The sequence below is a fragment of the Engraulis encrasicolus genome, chromosome 24 (assembly GCF_034702125.1).
Source record: "Engraulis encrasicolus isolate BLACKSEA-1 chromosome 24, IST_EnEncr_1.0, whole genome shotgun sequence".
Lineage (NCBI taxonomy): Eukaryota > Metazoa > Chordata > Actinopteri > Clupeiformes > Engraulidae > Engraulis > Engraulis encrasicolus.
Genome location: NC_085880.1, coordinates 48,286,997 through 48,304,496, shown reverse-complemented (window position 1 = coordinate 48,304,496; position 17,500 = coordinate 48,286,997). Strand labels below are relative to the sequence as shown.

At 46.3% G+C, this 17,500-nt stretch overlaps 2 protein-coding genes across 2 annotated transcripts in view; one reads left to right on the top strand and one right to left on the bottom strand.

The window, feature by feature from the left end:
- The window catches only part of agpat4 (1-acylglycerol-3-phosphate O-acyltransferase 4 (lysophosphatidic acid acyltransferase, delta)), a 16,724-nt gene extending 13,198 nt beyond the window's left edge, over nt 1-3,526 (top strand). Inside the window, exons 8-10 of the mRNA XM_063191489.1 lie at nt 1,610-1,685; nt 1,988-2,186; nt 2,677-3,526. Of these exons, the coding sequence (XP_063047559.1) occupies nt 1,610-1,685; nt 1,988-2,186; nt 2,677-2,768 (367 nt within the window). The 3' untranslated portion in view covers nt 2,769-3,526. The remainder of the gene's footprint in view (nt 1-1,609; nt 1,686-1,987; nt 2,187-2,676) is intronic.
- A 2,548-nt stretch (nt 3,527-6,074) lies between these two features.
- map3k4 (mitogen-activated protein kinase kinase kinase 4) overlaps nt 6,075-17,500 on the bottom strand; it is a 21,050-nt gene continuing 9,624 nt past the window's right edge. Inside the window, exons 10-15 of the mRNA XM_063191488.1 lie at nt 17,031-17,147; nt 16,192-16,351; nt 13,100-13,222; nt 8,732-8,838; nt 7,329-7,508; nt 6,075-6,756 (exon numbers count right to left, since the gene is read on the bottom strand). Coding sequence (XP_063047558.1) covers nt 6,736-6,756; nt 7,329-7,508; nt 8,732-8,838; nt 13,100-13,222; nt 16,192-16,351; nt 17,031-17,147 — 708 coding nt within the window. The 3' untranslated portion in view covers nt 6,075-6,735. The remainder of the gene's footprint in view (nt 6,757-7,328; nt 7,509-8,731; nt 8,839-13,099; nt 13,223-16,191; nt 16,352-17,030; nt 17,148-17,500) is intronic.

Sequence of the window (17,500 nt, the reverse complement as noted above, 5' to 3'; positions counted from 1 at the left end):
TGTTTACTAGTTGTCTGCTGATGTTGCCGAAGCTTTTGGATGTTTTGGGAATAAATAAAGATGTTTCATTTTTTTAAATGTAAACAAACACCTGCCCCCATTACAATGACCAGGATCTCGGAAAAGGCTGAGAAAAAAAATAAAGTCTCAGGTACTGACTAGTCCAGTTTGGTGTGAGCAGTGTTGCCAGATTGGCCTGTTTCCCGCCCAATTGGGATGGCCATCTGCGGGTAAAAATTGTATTTTGCAGGAAAACCCGCCCAATTTTTCCCATAGAAATCAATAGAATTGGGCGGGATTTAGTGCTTCCAGGTGGGTTTTGATTATTTATTGTCCTGGAAATCGTCAGCCTCATCTGGCAACATTACAACTGCATGTTGAACTTGGCTGAACTTATCCTTTAAGGTTTAAAACCTGTTCCAATCCTGCTCAGCAGGTCTTCCCTGTTCCTCCTACCAGAGCTGGCCAAAGCACTGAGTGCATTCCAATATGCGACCTTGCCTCCTCCACTTGTGCTTGTTTCCTCGTACCAGGAAGTAATATGTCATGATGACATCACTGACAACAGCATTATATTTCAATATCTTGCAAAAGCTCAATTGTAAAGCCTTCTTCTGATTTGCAATTGGGATGGTTAATGAAAAACAGTCCCTCAAAAGTTGTTGTGGCTAGGCTATCGTTTTCTCCACGGAGGAGGGGCCAGGAGTTGTGGCGAGGAGACAAGCACAAGTGGAGGAGGCAAGGCTGCATATTGGGATGCACTCTCTGTAAACAGAGGAGGAAAAAATAAAACACAAGTTACTTCTCTGAGCAGCTGGTCTATAGAGTGTTTCTCAATGTAGGGCGCTACAGCCCCCCAAGGGGCATTGGGGAGACTTAGGGGGGGCGTAGAGAAGGATACTGTGTGTGTGTGTGTGTGTGTGTGTGTGTGTGTGTGTGTGTGTGTGTGTGTGTGTGTGGTGTGTGTGTGTGTGTGTGTGTGTGTGTGTGTGTGTGTGTGTGTGTGTGTGTGTGTGTGTTGGAGGGGGGGGGGGGGGGGGGGGGGGGGTTAGTTAGGGCATTAGTCTTATGTCTTAGTCTTATTAGGCTTATGATGAGGTCTGGGGGGTGTTGGCAGGCTTATGATGAGGTCTGGGGGGCGTTGGCAGGCGTATGATGAGGTCTGGGGGGTGTTGGCAGGCTTATGATGAGGTCTGGGGGGCGTTGGCAGGCTTATGATGAGGGCAAGGGGGTGTTTGTTCAAAAAAAGGTTGAGAACCACTGCTCTACAGTAGGGAGATGTGCCTGATTCTGTGCTGGTTATATCACATTTGGGGGGTTTCTTTTCCCAGTAACTATCCACCTCATTGGGTTTAACCCCTTAGCACAGCGCCTATATTATAACCTTACTGTCACCAAAATTGTAATGGCTATGTCTTAATCTGTTACTTATTAAGGCTCTTGGTAATATCATGTCCATTCCAACCAGGAAATTGCAAATTGAGAGTTGAAAATGCCTCATATCTGTTGACCTGTGCTTTGACTATTGTAATATTCGGTCATTCGTGCATGCACATGCACATGAACGTGTGTGTGTGTGTGTGTGTGTGTGTGTGTGTGTGTGTTGCAGGAGAATTCCTCTGGACTCCATTCCGGAGGATGAGGCGGAGTGTGCAGCCTGGCTTCATAAACTCTACCAGGAGAAGGTGACGCACGCGCACACACACACACACACACACCTCTTCGTGGGGTCCTCCCATTGACTTAAATAGTAACCCTAACAGTAACCTCCCTCTAACCTAATAGTGTGTGTGAGTGTGCGCGTGTGTGTGTGTGTGCACGGCTGTGCGTGCATGCTTTCTTGCTTAACTTAACTGTCTTCTCTCTGACCATATGAAGTGTGTGTGTGCTCGTTGGCTAACTTCCCTCTAACCGAACTCTGTGTGTGTGTGTGTGTGTGTGTGTGTGTGTGTGTGTGTGTGTGTGTGTCTGCCTGCTCCTCCTCCAGGACTCGTTCCAGGAGCACTATGTCCAGTCGGGTCGGTTCCCGGGCCCGGTGCTGAGTCCTCCGCGTCGCTGCTGGTCCCTCCTCAACTGGATCCTGTGGGCGGGGCTAGTGCTGGGGCCCCTCCTACTGCTGCTGCTGAGACTGCTGCAGTCCGGATCCACACTCACCATAGTGACCACTCTGGCCATATGTATTGCAGGTACACACACACACACACACACACACACACACACACACACACACACACACACACACACACACACACACACACATACGCACACAGCTTCCACCCTCAGCAGCCTGGCCGCCTGCCTCACCTTCCATACTATACTGCATCCATATACTTTACTGCAACCATATATACCTGGAAACCATCACCATCATCCATCACTAGTTTCTAGAGCTGATGTGTGTAATGCAATGTAAAGTAACGTAACGTAACGTAATGTGTGTTTCCCTCCTCTCCTCTCCTGAGTTTCTGGAGCTGATGTGTGTAATGCAATGTAAAGTAATGTAACGTAACGTAACGTAATGCGTGTTTCCCTCCTCTCCTCTCCTCTTAGTTTCTGGAGCTGATGTGTGTAATGTAATGTAACGTAACGTAACGTAACGCAATGTGTGTTCCCCTCCTCTCCTCTTAGTTTCTGATGTGCGTGTGTGTGTGTGTGTGTGTGTTTCTCTCCTCTTAGTTTCTGGAGCTGTGCACTGGATGATCGGCCAGACGGAGATCAAGAAGTCGTCTGGTTACGGGAATAAGGAAGCACCAGCCAATAACAACTGAGGAGACGACCGACAGCCTGGCGACAACCAATGACAGAGGAGATGACGGCTTGACGACAACAAATGAGAACGGAGACACAGTCTGACGTCAACGAATGAGAGACAATTACCAAGAGAGGCCTTGCCATACAACCAATGAAAAGCCATAGCCATTAGAGAACTCACCAAACAGCCAGATGATGACCTAAACAGAACTCACAAACGCGATGAGCAGGAGAGGGGTTGGCAAACTAGCTCAAACAGCCAATAAAATACAATTACCAACCAAGAGATTACTCGATGAGAAGTCATGTAGAGGACTTACCAAGGGCTCAGTCAGAGAGAGTAGAGAGAGAGAGGTTCCATTGGCCCATTGTTTCCGGGTTCTATTATTGCAAGGGGGAGGGGGGGGAAATCCCCCTTTAGGCAGACCTAAGGACTGTTCTATTCAATGCTAGGAGTATTATGACACGCCCCTTTAGGCAGACCGGAACCTGGTCATGTTAGGTGCCCATAGCAACCTATTACAATGGCATATCTCTATATACTTAAAGAATCTCTGGTATAGTATAGTACAGTATGTCAGGAGCACACCATTCACTCTCCCCTACAAGTGCTCAGGAACTAAAGCTGTGACATTACCAAGTGCTCAGGCAGCTATGACATCACCAAGGAACTATGACATCACCAATTGAAGCCCTGAGACGAAGAACCATACAAGTCCACATTTTCAAATTTTGAACACATAGACCTATGTTTTTTTTAATTTGCAGTTTGAACATTACTATTTTATTCAGATTTATTTTTCTTGAAGTCAGAAAACGAAAGCTTCTTAATTATAATAAAATAAGATTTTTTAATGTCAATGTTAATAATCAAATGTTGCCAGGTATTTACAATTCTGGACGTTTACAATTTTTTTTTTGACTTGTATGGTTCTTCGTCTCAGGGTTTCAATTGCTCAGTAACTAAGTTAAGTGCTCAATAAACAAAGAAGTTCAACATATGCAAACTAGAAATGCACCCAGATTGCAGACCTTTGCCAAGGAAGTTTGATAGGCAATTTTTTATGTTACACCCTATTCTCATTTTAAGTCTTTCTGCCTTCTTTTTGTAGAGTTAGAAACTTGAATGTCAAAATTCGCCCTGTCCCACCATTCACTTTGCGGTCACTAGGGGGCGTCTAGATTTCAAGGCCAGCAATGGAGAAGAATATATTTTTTTAAATCCTGGTTCAGGGGTCAGTTTCTCGATTCTTGTCGTTGCTTACCGTCTTAAGACCGTCTTACCATTCCCTTGGATTTAGTGGTGAGCGTCGCTGTGGAGAGAGAGTTGAGTCGCTCTTACGAAGGACGTTGCAAAGATGGTCGTTAGCAAAGACGTTTCGAGATACGGACCCCTGGTCCGGATCACCGCCAAAATGTAATCACTTGTTCCTTTGGTCATTTCCAACAACTCCACAAAGTTTCATCCAAATCTGTGCATAACTTTTTGAGTTATCCTGCTGACAAACAGACAACCCAACGCGACCAAAAACCTAACCTCCTTGGCGGAGGTAAAAGACAAACCCAGCTCAGGACACTGCCGAAAGTCAGATGCTCATTTCAGAATAAAAGAAAGTCACTAAAACGTTGTGATGTTTTATACAAAATTGTTCTTTTTATTTATTTATTAATATTGTTTTGTACAATGCAAATCCGGAGGGGCAGCAGCTGAGGACCAGAAGTGTTTACTGATGCTCGTTTGGGAACATACCGTACGCTCTTATTTTGAAACGTACGGTAGGCTCTTATTTTGAAACGTACAGTACGTTACGTTCTGTCTGTCGGTCTGTGGATGAAGAAGAGAGCAGCTAGAGAGAGGAGAGAAGAGGAGAAGAGAGAGATGCATCCTTTTCTTTTCTTATTTACTCTCCTCCACCTCCTCTCATGTCATTTGGCTTGGGGTTTGCTCCAGGGACCTGTGGGCTACCCAGGGGTGAGTTTCTCAAAAGAGAAGTTATTTGCCTGTTAGCAACTTCGGTAATTGCCAATGGGAAAATGCATTGAAAATAACAAAGTAGCTAATGTAGTAAGCAACTTTGGTTTTGGGAAATCCACCCCAGGTGAGGTGTGGTGTGTCCTACTGGGTCCACCTGGGAGAGGAGAGCACAGGTGAGCCCAGTACCTGGGCCATCAGCAGCTCCGCCTGGGTTGTATACCAAGACAGTGGGTGCATCCCAATATGTGACCTTGCCTCCTCCACTTGCCTCCTCCACTTGCTTCTCATCATGATGACATCACTGACAACAGCATTATATTTCAATATCTTGCAAAAGCTCAATTGTAGAGTCTTTTTCTCATTTGCAGTTGGGATGGTGAATGAAAAACAGTCCCTCAAACGTTGTTGTGGCGAGCCTGACAGCTGGGAAACTTTATCGTTTTCTCCACGGAGGAGGGGCCAGGAGGCGGGACGAGGAGACAAGCACAAGTGGAGGAGGCAAGGACACATATTGGGATGCACCCCCTGTATCATGCAGAAAACCAGGCTGATGGATACAGTGGAGGAGCTCTTCTATTAGATGATTTACCTCTTAATTCAACCTGGTTCACTCCTGAACCAGCTTTTTAAGTATAGGCCCCCCAGGGCACAGCTGAGTACCTGTGCCATCAAGTGGTTCCACTTGGGGAGTATACCAAGAAGCTCCACACCCTTTACCTGGGAGAATAAGCAGGCTTCAGCCAGTCCTCTTCACAGGCCTTAAATACAACATGTTTACAGTGGGCTCTGCATGGCAAGGCAACCAAAGAAAAAAAATAACCAAAAACAAAAACAAAATAATAAAATTAAAAGAATGAAAAGTCCAATAAAAGCATTTTCTTTTCCCCCTTCCATTATTTGCGTTCCTTATGTTGCCGGGGTGGGCTGGTCTGTCGGGTGATGGTTAGTTGGATATGACATCACAATAGGCCACGCCCCTTACCAGGGTTCTAGAACTCTAGAACTGAGCTGCATTCTAGAATTCTTCTTTTGAGCTGCATTCTAGAACTCCACTTGTGAGCTGCATGCTTACTGCTCATCCCACTTCCCTCCATAATTTACATCTTTCTCTCCTCCAACCCCTGCTTTCCTCACCCCAAATGGGGACACAGCTTTCCTCAAAGTGCCATCAACTGTTGTTCTCGTTAAAAAAAAACAAAAAAAAAACACAAAAAGGAAAACAAAATGGAAAAAAACAAAAAAAAACAAAAGGCCTTCTTGCTGTCCGCACTCCAAAAGAACTCGGAACACCACTGAGGAGAGGCGTGGCTAATGGTAACCATAGTAACCTACAGTAAGCTTTACAATATTATTCTTTATACAAGGAATCCTCGTCCTTTTAATTCTGACATTATGTACAATACACATCCCTTCCCATTTGAATTCAGCCGACCCCCAAACCCCAGAGTTGTGGAAAGCAGAGAGGACAAGTACTCTTCCAGGTGTAATTACATCATAGCATTAGTAGCATAATATTACAACATTAATGGTATGATATTACATACACAATGTAATATCATACCACTGGTGTTGTAATTAGATCTAGAAGAGTATTTGTACTTCTGCTTTCTACAACCCCTCCCCTCCCCTCCCCCGACCCCTAAAATTCGCTCCTCTGGAGATTAAGAGTCACTTTTCCAGTCCATGTGTGGCACAGCGGGCCTGTGTGTGTGTGTGTGTGTGTGTGTGTGTGTGTGTGTGTGTGTGTGTGTGTGTGTGTGTGTGTGTGTGTGTGTGTGTGTGTGTGTGTGTCACAGCGGGCCTCTGAAATATAGAGCATTTACTGTTCCTTTGTCTGCTATCGTCATCGTCATCATCCTCTTCCTCTTTCTCTCCACCATGGGTTATCGTCTTCCTCCTCATGTCCTGCGAGAGAGTGTGAGTGTGTGTGTGTGTGTGTGTGTGTGTGTGTGTGTGTGTGTGTTGGACAGTAGTGCTACACATCAAGTTCATCGCTTGTTGTTCCACCTTTACTCTTCATCCGTGCAAACCTGTAAACACACACACACACACATACGCACACAGACACGCACACACACAGTAATTAGTTAGGCATATGACACTTAACCCGGTTGTCTAGCAGGGCGGAGGCGGTGCCTCTGTTTGTGTGTGTCTGTGTGTGTGTGTCCCTCACCTTGACGAAGGGGTGGTCTAACGGTAGGGACACATACACGCGAATTTGCGAACTTTGCCATTCATTCCTATGAGAGAGGCGATGGCAAGCGAAAGCAAGCGAACAGGAGCGAAGCGAAGCGAAATTATTAAAGAAAGTTTAATGTTATTCAAATGAGGAGCGAATTCGCCTGCCGCGGCCCAATCAAATCAACAACATAACTGTTCCATTCCATTTGATTCGCTGCGACGACCTGATGACGGTTGAATTTCGCCTCTCTTCACTTCGCTTGCTTCGCCTCCTATGTGTCCCTACCGTAAGAGGGCGGAGGCGGTGCCCCTGTGTGTGTGTGTGTGTGTGTGTGTGTGTGTGTGTGTGTGTGTGTGTGTGTGTGTGTGTGTGTGTGTGTGTGTGTGTGTGTGTGTGTGTGTGTGTGTGCGTCTCCCTCACCTTGACGAAAGGGTGGTCTAGCAGTGCGGAGGCGGTGCCTCTGCGTTTGGGTTCGCTCTCCAGGCAGCGCGACAGGAAGTCCTTGCCCTCCGTGCTCAACTTCTCCGGGATGGGCGGCTTGTGGCCCATGCCAACCTTGTACATGATCTGGAAATTATGCTCGTACTCATGCCAGGGCCTCTGGAGGGGGGAAGGGAGAGAGAGAGAGAGAGAGAGAGGAGGGGGAGAGAGAGGAGGGGAAGAGAGAGGGAGAGAGAGAGAGAATCATTAGAATAGATGTGCAATTCTTGTGGCCCATGCCAACCTTATACATGATCTGGAAATTATGCTCGTACTCATGCCAGGGCCTCTGGAGAGGGGGAGAGAGGAAGGAGGGAGAAAGAGAAGAGAAGGAGAGAGAAAGAGAAAGAGAGCAAATAAGAACAAAATCAGTGCGAATCAAAATACTGTAGTGCATTTAATTTTCTTCTCAGGGGTATTTGGTCAGCATTTTAAAGGGCCGTACACACACACATCGCTGCTAGTTACTTGCTCAGCGAATGAACTCAATAGAATGTCAATGTGTTCCAGCGAGACGAGCAGGCGAGTAGGCGAGTACTGTACAAGTGATGCGATGTGGACGGATCCCGAGATGAAAATATGTTAACTTCCAGCAAGGCGAGTAAGCGAATAAACAATTGGAATGCAGAGTTCGGTACTTCTCGCCTGTTCATTGGCAGTTAAAGCTTTCAGCGAACGTTCCATGAAGGAGTGGCGAGTAGGCGAGCAAGCAAGAAGCTACGGCCCTTAAGAAGCCGCCCTGTTTTGAGTTGCAGAGGAACATGAACGTTTGCATTTGGAGAAAGTGTGCAGACAGTGACAATGCAATTACCCACCACAGCTGCCAACACAGAGTTGCTATCTATGGGGATGATGGAGAAACGCACTCCAAGTTTCACAAAGTCTGTACACACACACACACACACACACACACACACACACACACACACACACACACACACACACACACACACACACACACACACACACACACACACACACCAAGTTTCACAATCTGTCTGTGTACACACACACACACGTTTCACAACCTGTTCCACGTTCCAAAAGTCTGAGTGGCTGCTTATCTTCCCAAAATGGTGCATTAGCAGTCTTCACACACACACACACACACGCCTGCGCGCACGCACGCACGCACGCACGCACACACACACACACACACACACAGAAGTCTCTTTTTTGCTCTATTAAGGCCTGAATGGACATGTGCTGGGAGGGACGTCTTCAAATTCCTCACCAGTTTCAACTAACAACACTGTTTATCTTCAGTGAAAACATTTGGACATTTTCTTCTCCACACGTAAACCTTCAATATATATATATATGTTGTTGTTGTTGTTATTTACCTTCCCGGTGACCATCTCGATCAGTACGCATCCCAGACTCCAGATGTCGGCCGCTCGCCCGTGACCTTCGCCCTTCGCCCTCGTGATGACCTCTGGGGCCATGTAGGCTGGAGGAGGAAGAAGAGGAGAGAAGAGGAAGAAGAAGAGGAGGGGGAGGAGGAAGAGGAGGAGGATGAAAGGTGTTAACTGAGGCACTCAACGCATTTTAAACACGGTGGTTTCAGTCTTCGTACCCTACCAATTGGGACACCACTTATGGAAGGGGGACAAGAGCAAGAGAGATAGAGGAGTCAGGTAGAGAAAGAGAGACATGGAGAGAGAGGGAGAGAGAGCGAGCTTGACACTGCCTGTTACAAATGTCTGTGCTCAAAACACACACACACACACACACACACACACACACACACACACACACACAGTAAACAAAGGCGGTGGTTCGGCTATCCGCTAATATTCAAACAAGGTGCGGCCGCAGAGCCAGATAGCAGCAGAGCCAGATAGCCCAATGCTGCATTTGCATGACCAGGGCTCAGCAGCAACGGCCTCGTGCTCAAAGACAAGTCAGACGACTTTAGGAGTCAAATATTAGAACAAAGGTTAATAGTTGTCCTCTTCAATCACCATGCCTGGAGGTAAAAATTACATTATATTACATTTAGCTGATGCTTTTATCCAAAGGAACTTATTCAGTAAGTACAGGGTATTGGTTACAGTCCCTGGAGCAGTGTGGGGTTAGGTGCCTTGGTACAGGGTATTGGTTACAGTCCCTGGAGCAGTGTGGGGTTAGGTGCCTTGCTCTAGTGCATCTCAGCCATGGAATGTGGTGGGAAGAGGGAATGTTAGGATTTGAACCAGCAACCCTCTGATCTAAAGCCCATCTCCTTAACCAGTAGGACACAGCTGAATATAAAAATGCAGCTATGTTCCATGGAGGGAAATTCAAAAGTTAATTCAGTTAAGGCAAATTAAAAAGTGTCTTTCAGAGTTTTTTTTTTTAAGAAGATGAACCATTGCATCTGAAAGGTCTTCTTTGTGGCTTTAAACATGACAATATTTCCATACCCTCTAGAACTTCACCACACAGTTGACTCATTCAGACAGATGAGACCCGCTAACTCCCATAGTGATCCCACATAGAGTTCTCAACGGGTCGGGTCAGCCCGAAAAACCCGACGAGCCCTTTGGGTTCGGGCCGGGTTCGGGTCGAAAATATAAGCATATGGCTCGGGTCAGTTCGGTCCGCGGGCTCAATCTTTTCCGCCCAGTGAAAAAAAAAAACAGTTCTGCTGTTTACTGTGAATCATGGCGAATTTCCCCTTGATGGATCAGTAAAGCTAGACCTATCTATCTAAATATATGTAGGCCTGCGTAACGAAGGTCTGGCAGGCTGCTGCATGCAACCTTGCGCAGTGCTTAATTTGTAAATCACAAGGTACCAGAACGCAAAACAAACATCACATCACAGCGATGATGAGTTGGAAAGAGGTCCCGGAACGCACAGAAAAACTACATTGGCTAATTACGCAATCTAAAAACGGGAAAAAAGTTCTTAGATGCAATTTTAACGATATTGAGTCCCATGTCAGCTCATGGAACCATACTTTTGTTTCTTAATACAAGGGACGGTTGGCAATCCAATGACTATTTTAAACAACAGCCATAGTAGGCCTAGGATATTAAATGCTGTAATGACAACAACCAATATTTTTAGTTTGATCGCTAACTTTATTGCTTAGTAGTCTCAGCAAATGCAGTGCATGAAAATTATGTTTTCCCCATGAGGTGAAACGAAACCGAAGCGGTCTTCTACACAGGCTATACTAGAATGGACAGTGGCTTTCCAATTAGGTTATCCTTTCCACGTATTCACACAACGTTGGCATATGCGTATTAAACGTTAAATCCACACTTAGTTGGCGACTGTGTTGCATATAATTTGGCTAATCCGCATGTGCTGTTGCGATATGCCACTTCACTATTTAAATGGCTCGTGCACCGATGGTAAGCGAGCGGCAGCGAAGGTGCCGGTAGACTTGGCTTTTCACACTGACTGTCTGCTCGCGCTGCGGTCTGGTTGAAAATCCCCTCAGCAAATGTTTTATTTGGAGCGTGTAGGCCCTGTTTGAATGAAATATCACCTTGTCTTTGCTGTTTTCGTGCTCAAATTGACTTTTAAGCAACTGTCGGGTCTTGGGGCGCACTACATGCGGAGCGCTCGCCAGCCGAGGAAGATCTCATCCTCTCACCTAGGCTATCCGTCTTTTTTGCTACATGGCTGATCAATGCACCAACCGTAGCCCAGGTGCCACTAGAAATTAGTAGGCCTATGTCCAAAACCTTGTGTGCCGACCAAAATGTTATGAAGCTTTTAAACAATGTTTGGCACAGCCAGGCTTTCCATCTCCTCCACGCATAACAAACAAGGAGGGAGGGGCAACTTCACGTAGCCTACATTTAATCAGATACACGGGGTGGAAATGTAGTAAGCCTACATTTAGAAGTCAAAACAAAAGGTGGATAGATTGTTGTTGCCGTGAAGAGGCGGTTATTGAAATCGCACTGTGGATGATTCTGCTTAAATAGCAAGAACGTTTCCCCATTTCATATTATGTTTCTATTGTGGAAAATATCTTTTCACTAGGTTTTTAAGTGGGTTATGCAGTTTACTGCACACAAGTGCCCTTAAAGACCCACCACAACCCGTCATTCTCCATAGGATAACGTGGGGAAACTCGACCCCCGACTTCGGGCCTCGGGCCGGGTTCGGTTAGATAATTCCAGTGATGTGTCGGGTAACATCGGGCTCGGGCTTTTAAAGCCACGGGCCGGGTAGGGTCGGGTTGACATTTTCAGGCCCGTTGAGAACTCTAATCCCACACAACAAGCTAAACAGCGCCCTCTGCTGTTGGCAGGTATGTGGAACACCTCTCACATGAAGTCCCCAGGCTGCTAAGCACTTACTCACGCACAGTACACGCACGCATGCAGACACACAGACACACGCGCGCGCACACACCAGGCTGCTCATCACTTGGAGGTAAGGTTATTGTTGCGCTCTAGATGTTACGAAAAACAACTAGGTAACAAGACACAAAGGTCAAGCACAAGGAGGTTTTTTATTTTAGTCAGAGCCATCATCAGTGCTCTCTGTGCTCGCCACTTGCTCATCACTTGCCCAGGCAGATTATGCACGCATGCATACCTCATCACTTGCCCAGGCAGAGTAGAAATGGCCAAAAGGTTACAGGCAAATGCTGCAGCATGATTGGGACAGTGAGTGTGTGGGATGGTTGAATGTTGTTTTACGTGCTTAACCAATAGGTGAATATAGCAGAAACACCTCAGACTTGAGCTGAATTTGGCTATGCTCACGAGCCCAATTATCTGCAAAGTGTCGCAGTAGCCTTGAACCCCTGCCACAGGCACTCTCTGAATGCATCTCCAATATTGTAACTAGTTCTACACGGCGAACCTTTGCAGGCAGCCACAGACAACGATCGACTGATGACTGATATTTATGCATAAGTGGACCACATGGGCTGCCAATAAGTGCATTCGAATTCGCATCAACGCATGCATGCGCATGAAGACAGCAATGCACCCTGGATCAAAATGCTGCATGACGGTTAGATTTCCTGTTTAACTTCGAAATTTCGTCGACGTTGCGTTGACGAGGTGACATGTCACATGGTGTCAAATTATCGCGGGATGAATGCGGCTGCAGTCAGATCTTGCAACCTCTGCAGTTGCTTATCCCCTTCAACGCTCGTCAGCGGACTGCCTCCGAGGTCACGCGCCCATGAACTGGTTGGTCAACAACTCACTCACGTGTGTATATGGGTCTTGTCTCACACCTCTACACAAGTTTGCGCAGGTCCCCACTTCAGCTCCTCCTCACTGCCTGTCCCCCCACTCCTCACACGTGGTGTGTTGGTAGAGCAAACCGGTGCGAGCTCATTGTCTCGTTCATATTTGTGGCCGACTTTAAATGCGCTGTATTTAATAACACCCACATCGTGACAACAAGTTCTCGCTCACGTGCTTCGTCAATGTTGATCGACAGCAACACAAGTCGTATGAGGCTATTGAAATATGCTCCTTGTGGGCCTTGTTTACCCTAGCCTCCTGGGTAACTGAGTCCTGTTATACACTAGTGCTCCTGGGTAACTGAGTCCTGTTTACCCTAGTGCTCCTGGGTAACTGAGTCCTCTTCACCCTGTTCCCAGTAGCATCCTGGGTAATAGAGTCCTCTTTACCCTGTTCCCAGTAGCATCCTGGGTAACTGAGTCCTCTTTCCCCTGCCACTCCCCACTACACTGTGCCAACCGCATGGTCTCCGTCTGCCATGCCAAAGGCGTCTGGTCTCACCTGCGGTGCCCAGTGTGCTGTTGACCTCCCCTGGCATGGTCTGGGCGTTGTTCTTCAGCTTCACCGAGCAGCCGAAATCTCCCAGCTTAATGAGCCCCGACGACGTCAGGAAGATGTTTGCACCTGAGGGAGGGGAGGGAAGGGGTTAAAGATTAGCAAACGCCCTGCATGGAAATAGAATGCAGTTTATCATCAATATAGAGAGAGTAGAGTAGAGTAGAGTCGAGTAGAGTAGAGTAGAGTAGAGTAGAGTATCGTTTATTGATCCCAAGGGGAAATTAAGGTGTCAAGTAGCATACACACATAAATAAAGACATTGCTCACAAGACATGACACATATATTTACACATAAAATAATCATATATAGCTCACTGTTGCATACATTTTGCCAAGGCATCTCTCTCTCTCTCTCTCTCTCTCACACACACACACACACACACACACATAGCTCACTGTTGCATACATTTTGCCAAGGCATCTCTCTCTTCATGTAATGAAATGTTTCCACAATACATGCTGTGGAAAAGGGATGAAAATCTGTTTAACTCTTTAAAAAAAATAAAAAAAAAATAAAAAAAGTTTTCAAAACTAAGTTTGGGTTCAGCTTCTGTGGGGCGGGGCGGCCCCATTTGTCCTTTACGTGGGAAAATCAATAATAATAATAATTGTATTTGTATAGCACTGTGTCATACAAGGCATGTAACTCAAAGTGCTTAACAAATGGGAAAAAAACATCATTGTTAGAGATGGATTTAAAAGGAGAGATAGCCTATAGAGGAGAGGCAGAAATAGCAGGAAGGCAGAGGAAGAAGAAATAGACAGAGATTGTAGAGTCATAAGGTCAACGTAGGTTAGGACCAGGATTCTTAGATGCGTAAGGTCCATAGTGGCTGGGCCTATCATAAGTCATAGATAAGTCAATAGCATGGGAATAGCAATAGCATGGGAATAGCAATAGCATGGACATAGCAATAGCATGGGAATAGCAATAGCATGGACATAGCAATAGCATGGACATAGCAATAGCATGGGGATAGCAATAGCATGGGGATAGCAATAGCATGGACATAGCAATAGCATGCTAAGTATTAGCAGGGAGGGAGTATTTTGTCCTCCATTGACAATACTGGATGTTGTGACATGTCCCTACAGTTCACATGTAAACCTACACCACTGCATGCCATCGAGCCCAACAGCTCACAGAGAAGGGCTTGTGTGTTTACTGAGGGTGTGGCACTCTCCTGGTATTTGGTCTTTGGTTTCAATTTTTCAAAAAAAGGTTGCACCACCTTGCATAAAATTGCTTTTTTTTTTTTTTTTTTACTGCGCAAATGCATTTCAGCGTAAACTGAGTTGAAAAATTGGGCCAGCACCCACACAGCTTGGAGCAGGCTTCACTCTTAGTCAAAGTATTTAAGAGTTTATTTACCCTTTATCTGAGTAAATGGTCTTATTTTCCTAAATGGCACATTGTGTGTGTGGTAGCCTTGATGTCTCTATGCACTATTCCATGTGTGTGTGTGCGTGTGCGTGTGTGTGTGTGTGTGTGTGTGTGTGTGTGTGTGTGTGTGTGTGTGTGTGTGTGTATGTGTGTGTATGTGTGTGTATGTGTGTGTATGTGTGTGTTTATATATGTGCGTGTGTGTGTGTGTGTGTGTGTGTGTGTGTGTGTGTGTGTGTGTGTGTAACGTACCCTTGATGTCTCTATGCACTATTCCGTGTGTGTGTGTGTGTGTAACGCACCCTTGATGTCTCTGTGCACTATTCCGTGTACGTGTGTGTGTGTGTGTGTGTGTGTGTGACGCGCCCTTGATGTCTCTGTGCACTATTCCGTGTGTGTGTGTGTGTGTGTGTGTAACGCACCCTTGATGTCTCTGTGCACTATTCCGTGTGTGTGTGTGTGTGTGTGTAACGCACCCTTGATGTCTCTGTGCACTATTCCGTGTGTGTGTGTGTGTAACGCACCATTGATGTCTCTGTGCACTATTCCGTGTGTGTGTGTGTGTGTGTGTAACGCACCCTTGATGTCTCTGTGCACTATTCCGTGTGTGTGTGTGTGTGTGTGTGTGTGTGTGTGTGTGTGTAACGCACCCTTGATGTCTCTATGCACTATTCCGTGTGTGTGTGTGTGTGTGTGTAACGTACCCTTGATGTCTCTGTGCACTATTCCGTGTGTGTGTGTGTGTGTGTAACGTACCCTTGATGTCTCTATGCACTATTCCGTGTGTGTGTGTGTGTGTGTGTGTAACGTACCCTTGATGTCTCTGTGCACTATTCCGTGTGTGTGTGTGTGTGTGTGTGTGTGTGTGTGTGTGTGTGTGTGTGTGTGTGTGTGTGTAACGTACCCTTGATGTCTCTGTGCACTATTCCGTGTGTGTGTGTGTGTGTATGTGTGTGTGTGTGTGTAACGTACCCTTGATGTCTCTGTGCACTATTCCGTGTGTGTGTGTGTGTGTGTGTGTGTGTGTGTGTGTGTGTGTGTGTGTGTGTGTGTAACGTACCCTTGATGTCTCTGTGCACTATTCCGTGTACGTGTGTGTGTGTGTGTGTGTGTGTGTGTGTCGTACCCTTGATGTCTCTGTGCACTATTCCGTGTACGTGTGTGTGTGTGTGTGTGTGTGTGTGTGTGTCGTACCCTTGATGTCTCTGTGCACTATTCCGTGTACGTGTGTGTGTGTGTGTGTGTGTGTGTGTAACGTACCCTTGATGTCTCTGTGCACTATTCCGTGTACGTGTGTGTGTGTGTGTGTGTGTAACGTACCCTTGATGTCTCTGTGCACTATTCCGTGTACGTGTGTGTGTGTGTGTGTCGTACCCTTGATGTCTCTGTGCACTATTCCGTGTTCGTGTGTGTGTGTGTGTGTGTGTGTGTGTGTGTGTGTGTGTGTGTGTGTAACGTACCCTTGATGTCTCTGTGCACTATTCCGTGTACGTGTGTGTGTGTGTGTGTGTGTGTGTGTAACGTACCCTTGATGTCTCTGTGCACTATTCCGTGTACGTGTGTGTGTGTGTGTGTGTGTGTGTGTGTAACGCACCCTTGATGTCTCTGTGCACTATTCCGTGTTTGTGTGTGTGTGTGTGTGTGTGTGTACCCTTGATGTCTCTGTGCACTATTCCGTGTTCGTGCAGCACGTTGATGGCGGTGGTGATCTGCTTGCTGTAGAGGCGGATGACGTGCTCCTGAAGACCCAGACGAGACACTTCCTCTAACGTCCCCTCATCACAGTACTCCATGAAGATATACATCTCCTCCTGGTGGAGAGGGGGAGAATAACACATTACATATTACTATTATTATTATTACTACACTTCCTCCAGGGTGCCCTCGTCACAGTACTCCATGAAGATATACATCTCCTCCTAAGAGAGAGAGAGAGAGAGAGAGAGAGAGAGAGAGAGAGAGAGAGAGAGAGAGAGAGAGAGAGAGAGAGTGAGAGTGTGTGTGTGTGTGTGTGTGTGAGAGAAAGAGGGAGAGTGTGTGTGTGTGAGAGAGAGAGAAAGAGAGTAAGAAAGAGAAAGAGAGAGAAAATAATGTTTATACATTACTACTGCATCATGCAACACTCCCTAAAGACATCCAACATCCAACAATCGTGAACATTTCTGTATCAGTACAGGGGTGCTGGTTTGGCCGTGGCACGCTTCTTTTCCGATGCAGCACTACACGAAAGTAGTGCACTAGGTCTGGTTGCTTATTGCTCAAAGAAGTCCACTAGAGGTGCTTGATGCTTAAAGCTCTTACCCGATGCAACTCTTCACCAAAGTAGCGCACTAGGCTGGGATGCTTGAAGTATCACACTAGGTTGGTGTTCAATGTTCTTACCCGATGCAACTCTACGCCAAAGTAGTGCACTAGGTTGGTGTTTAAAGCGCTTACCCGATGCAACTCTACGCCAAAGTAGTGCACTAGGTTGGTGTTTAAAGCTCTTACCCGATGCAACTCTACGCCAAAGTAGCGCACTAGGTTGGGATGTTTGATGCCCTCAAAGATCTTCAGCTCGTCCGCCGTCTCCTTTATCGTCTTGTGGTCGTTGGGCTGGAAGCGGATCTGGACAGAACACAAACAATAGAGATTAGAGGGGCACTGTGTAGGATGGTGGCCAGAGAAGGTATTGTAACAGTACTGCTCATTGAAACTTTGCTGCCTATTGCCAAGTTTGGTCTTTTCATGAATATTGACGAAATAAACTAATTACTAGTTGGACCCAGGGCTCTACGCTTAGCTTTTTCATTAGGAGCACCTGTGCCCCTAAGTGAAAAAATTTAGGGGCACAGATAAAAATTTAGGAGCACAGTGAGTTTTTGTGACGCAGCTTCATTATTAACACACAGACAGAGAATATACTCTTTCCACACACAAATACACATTCTAGAGGGGTAGGCCTACAATTAAAATCACTT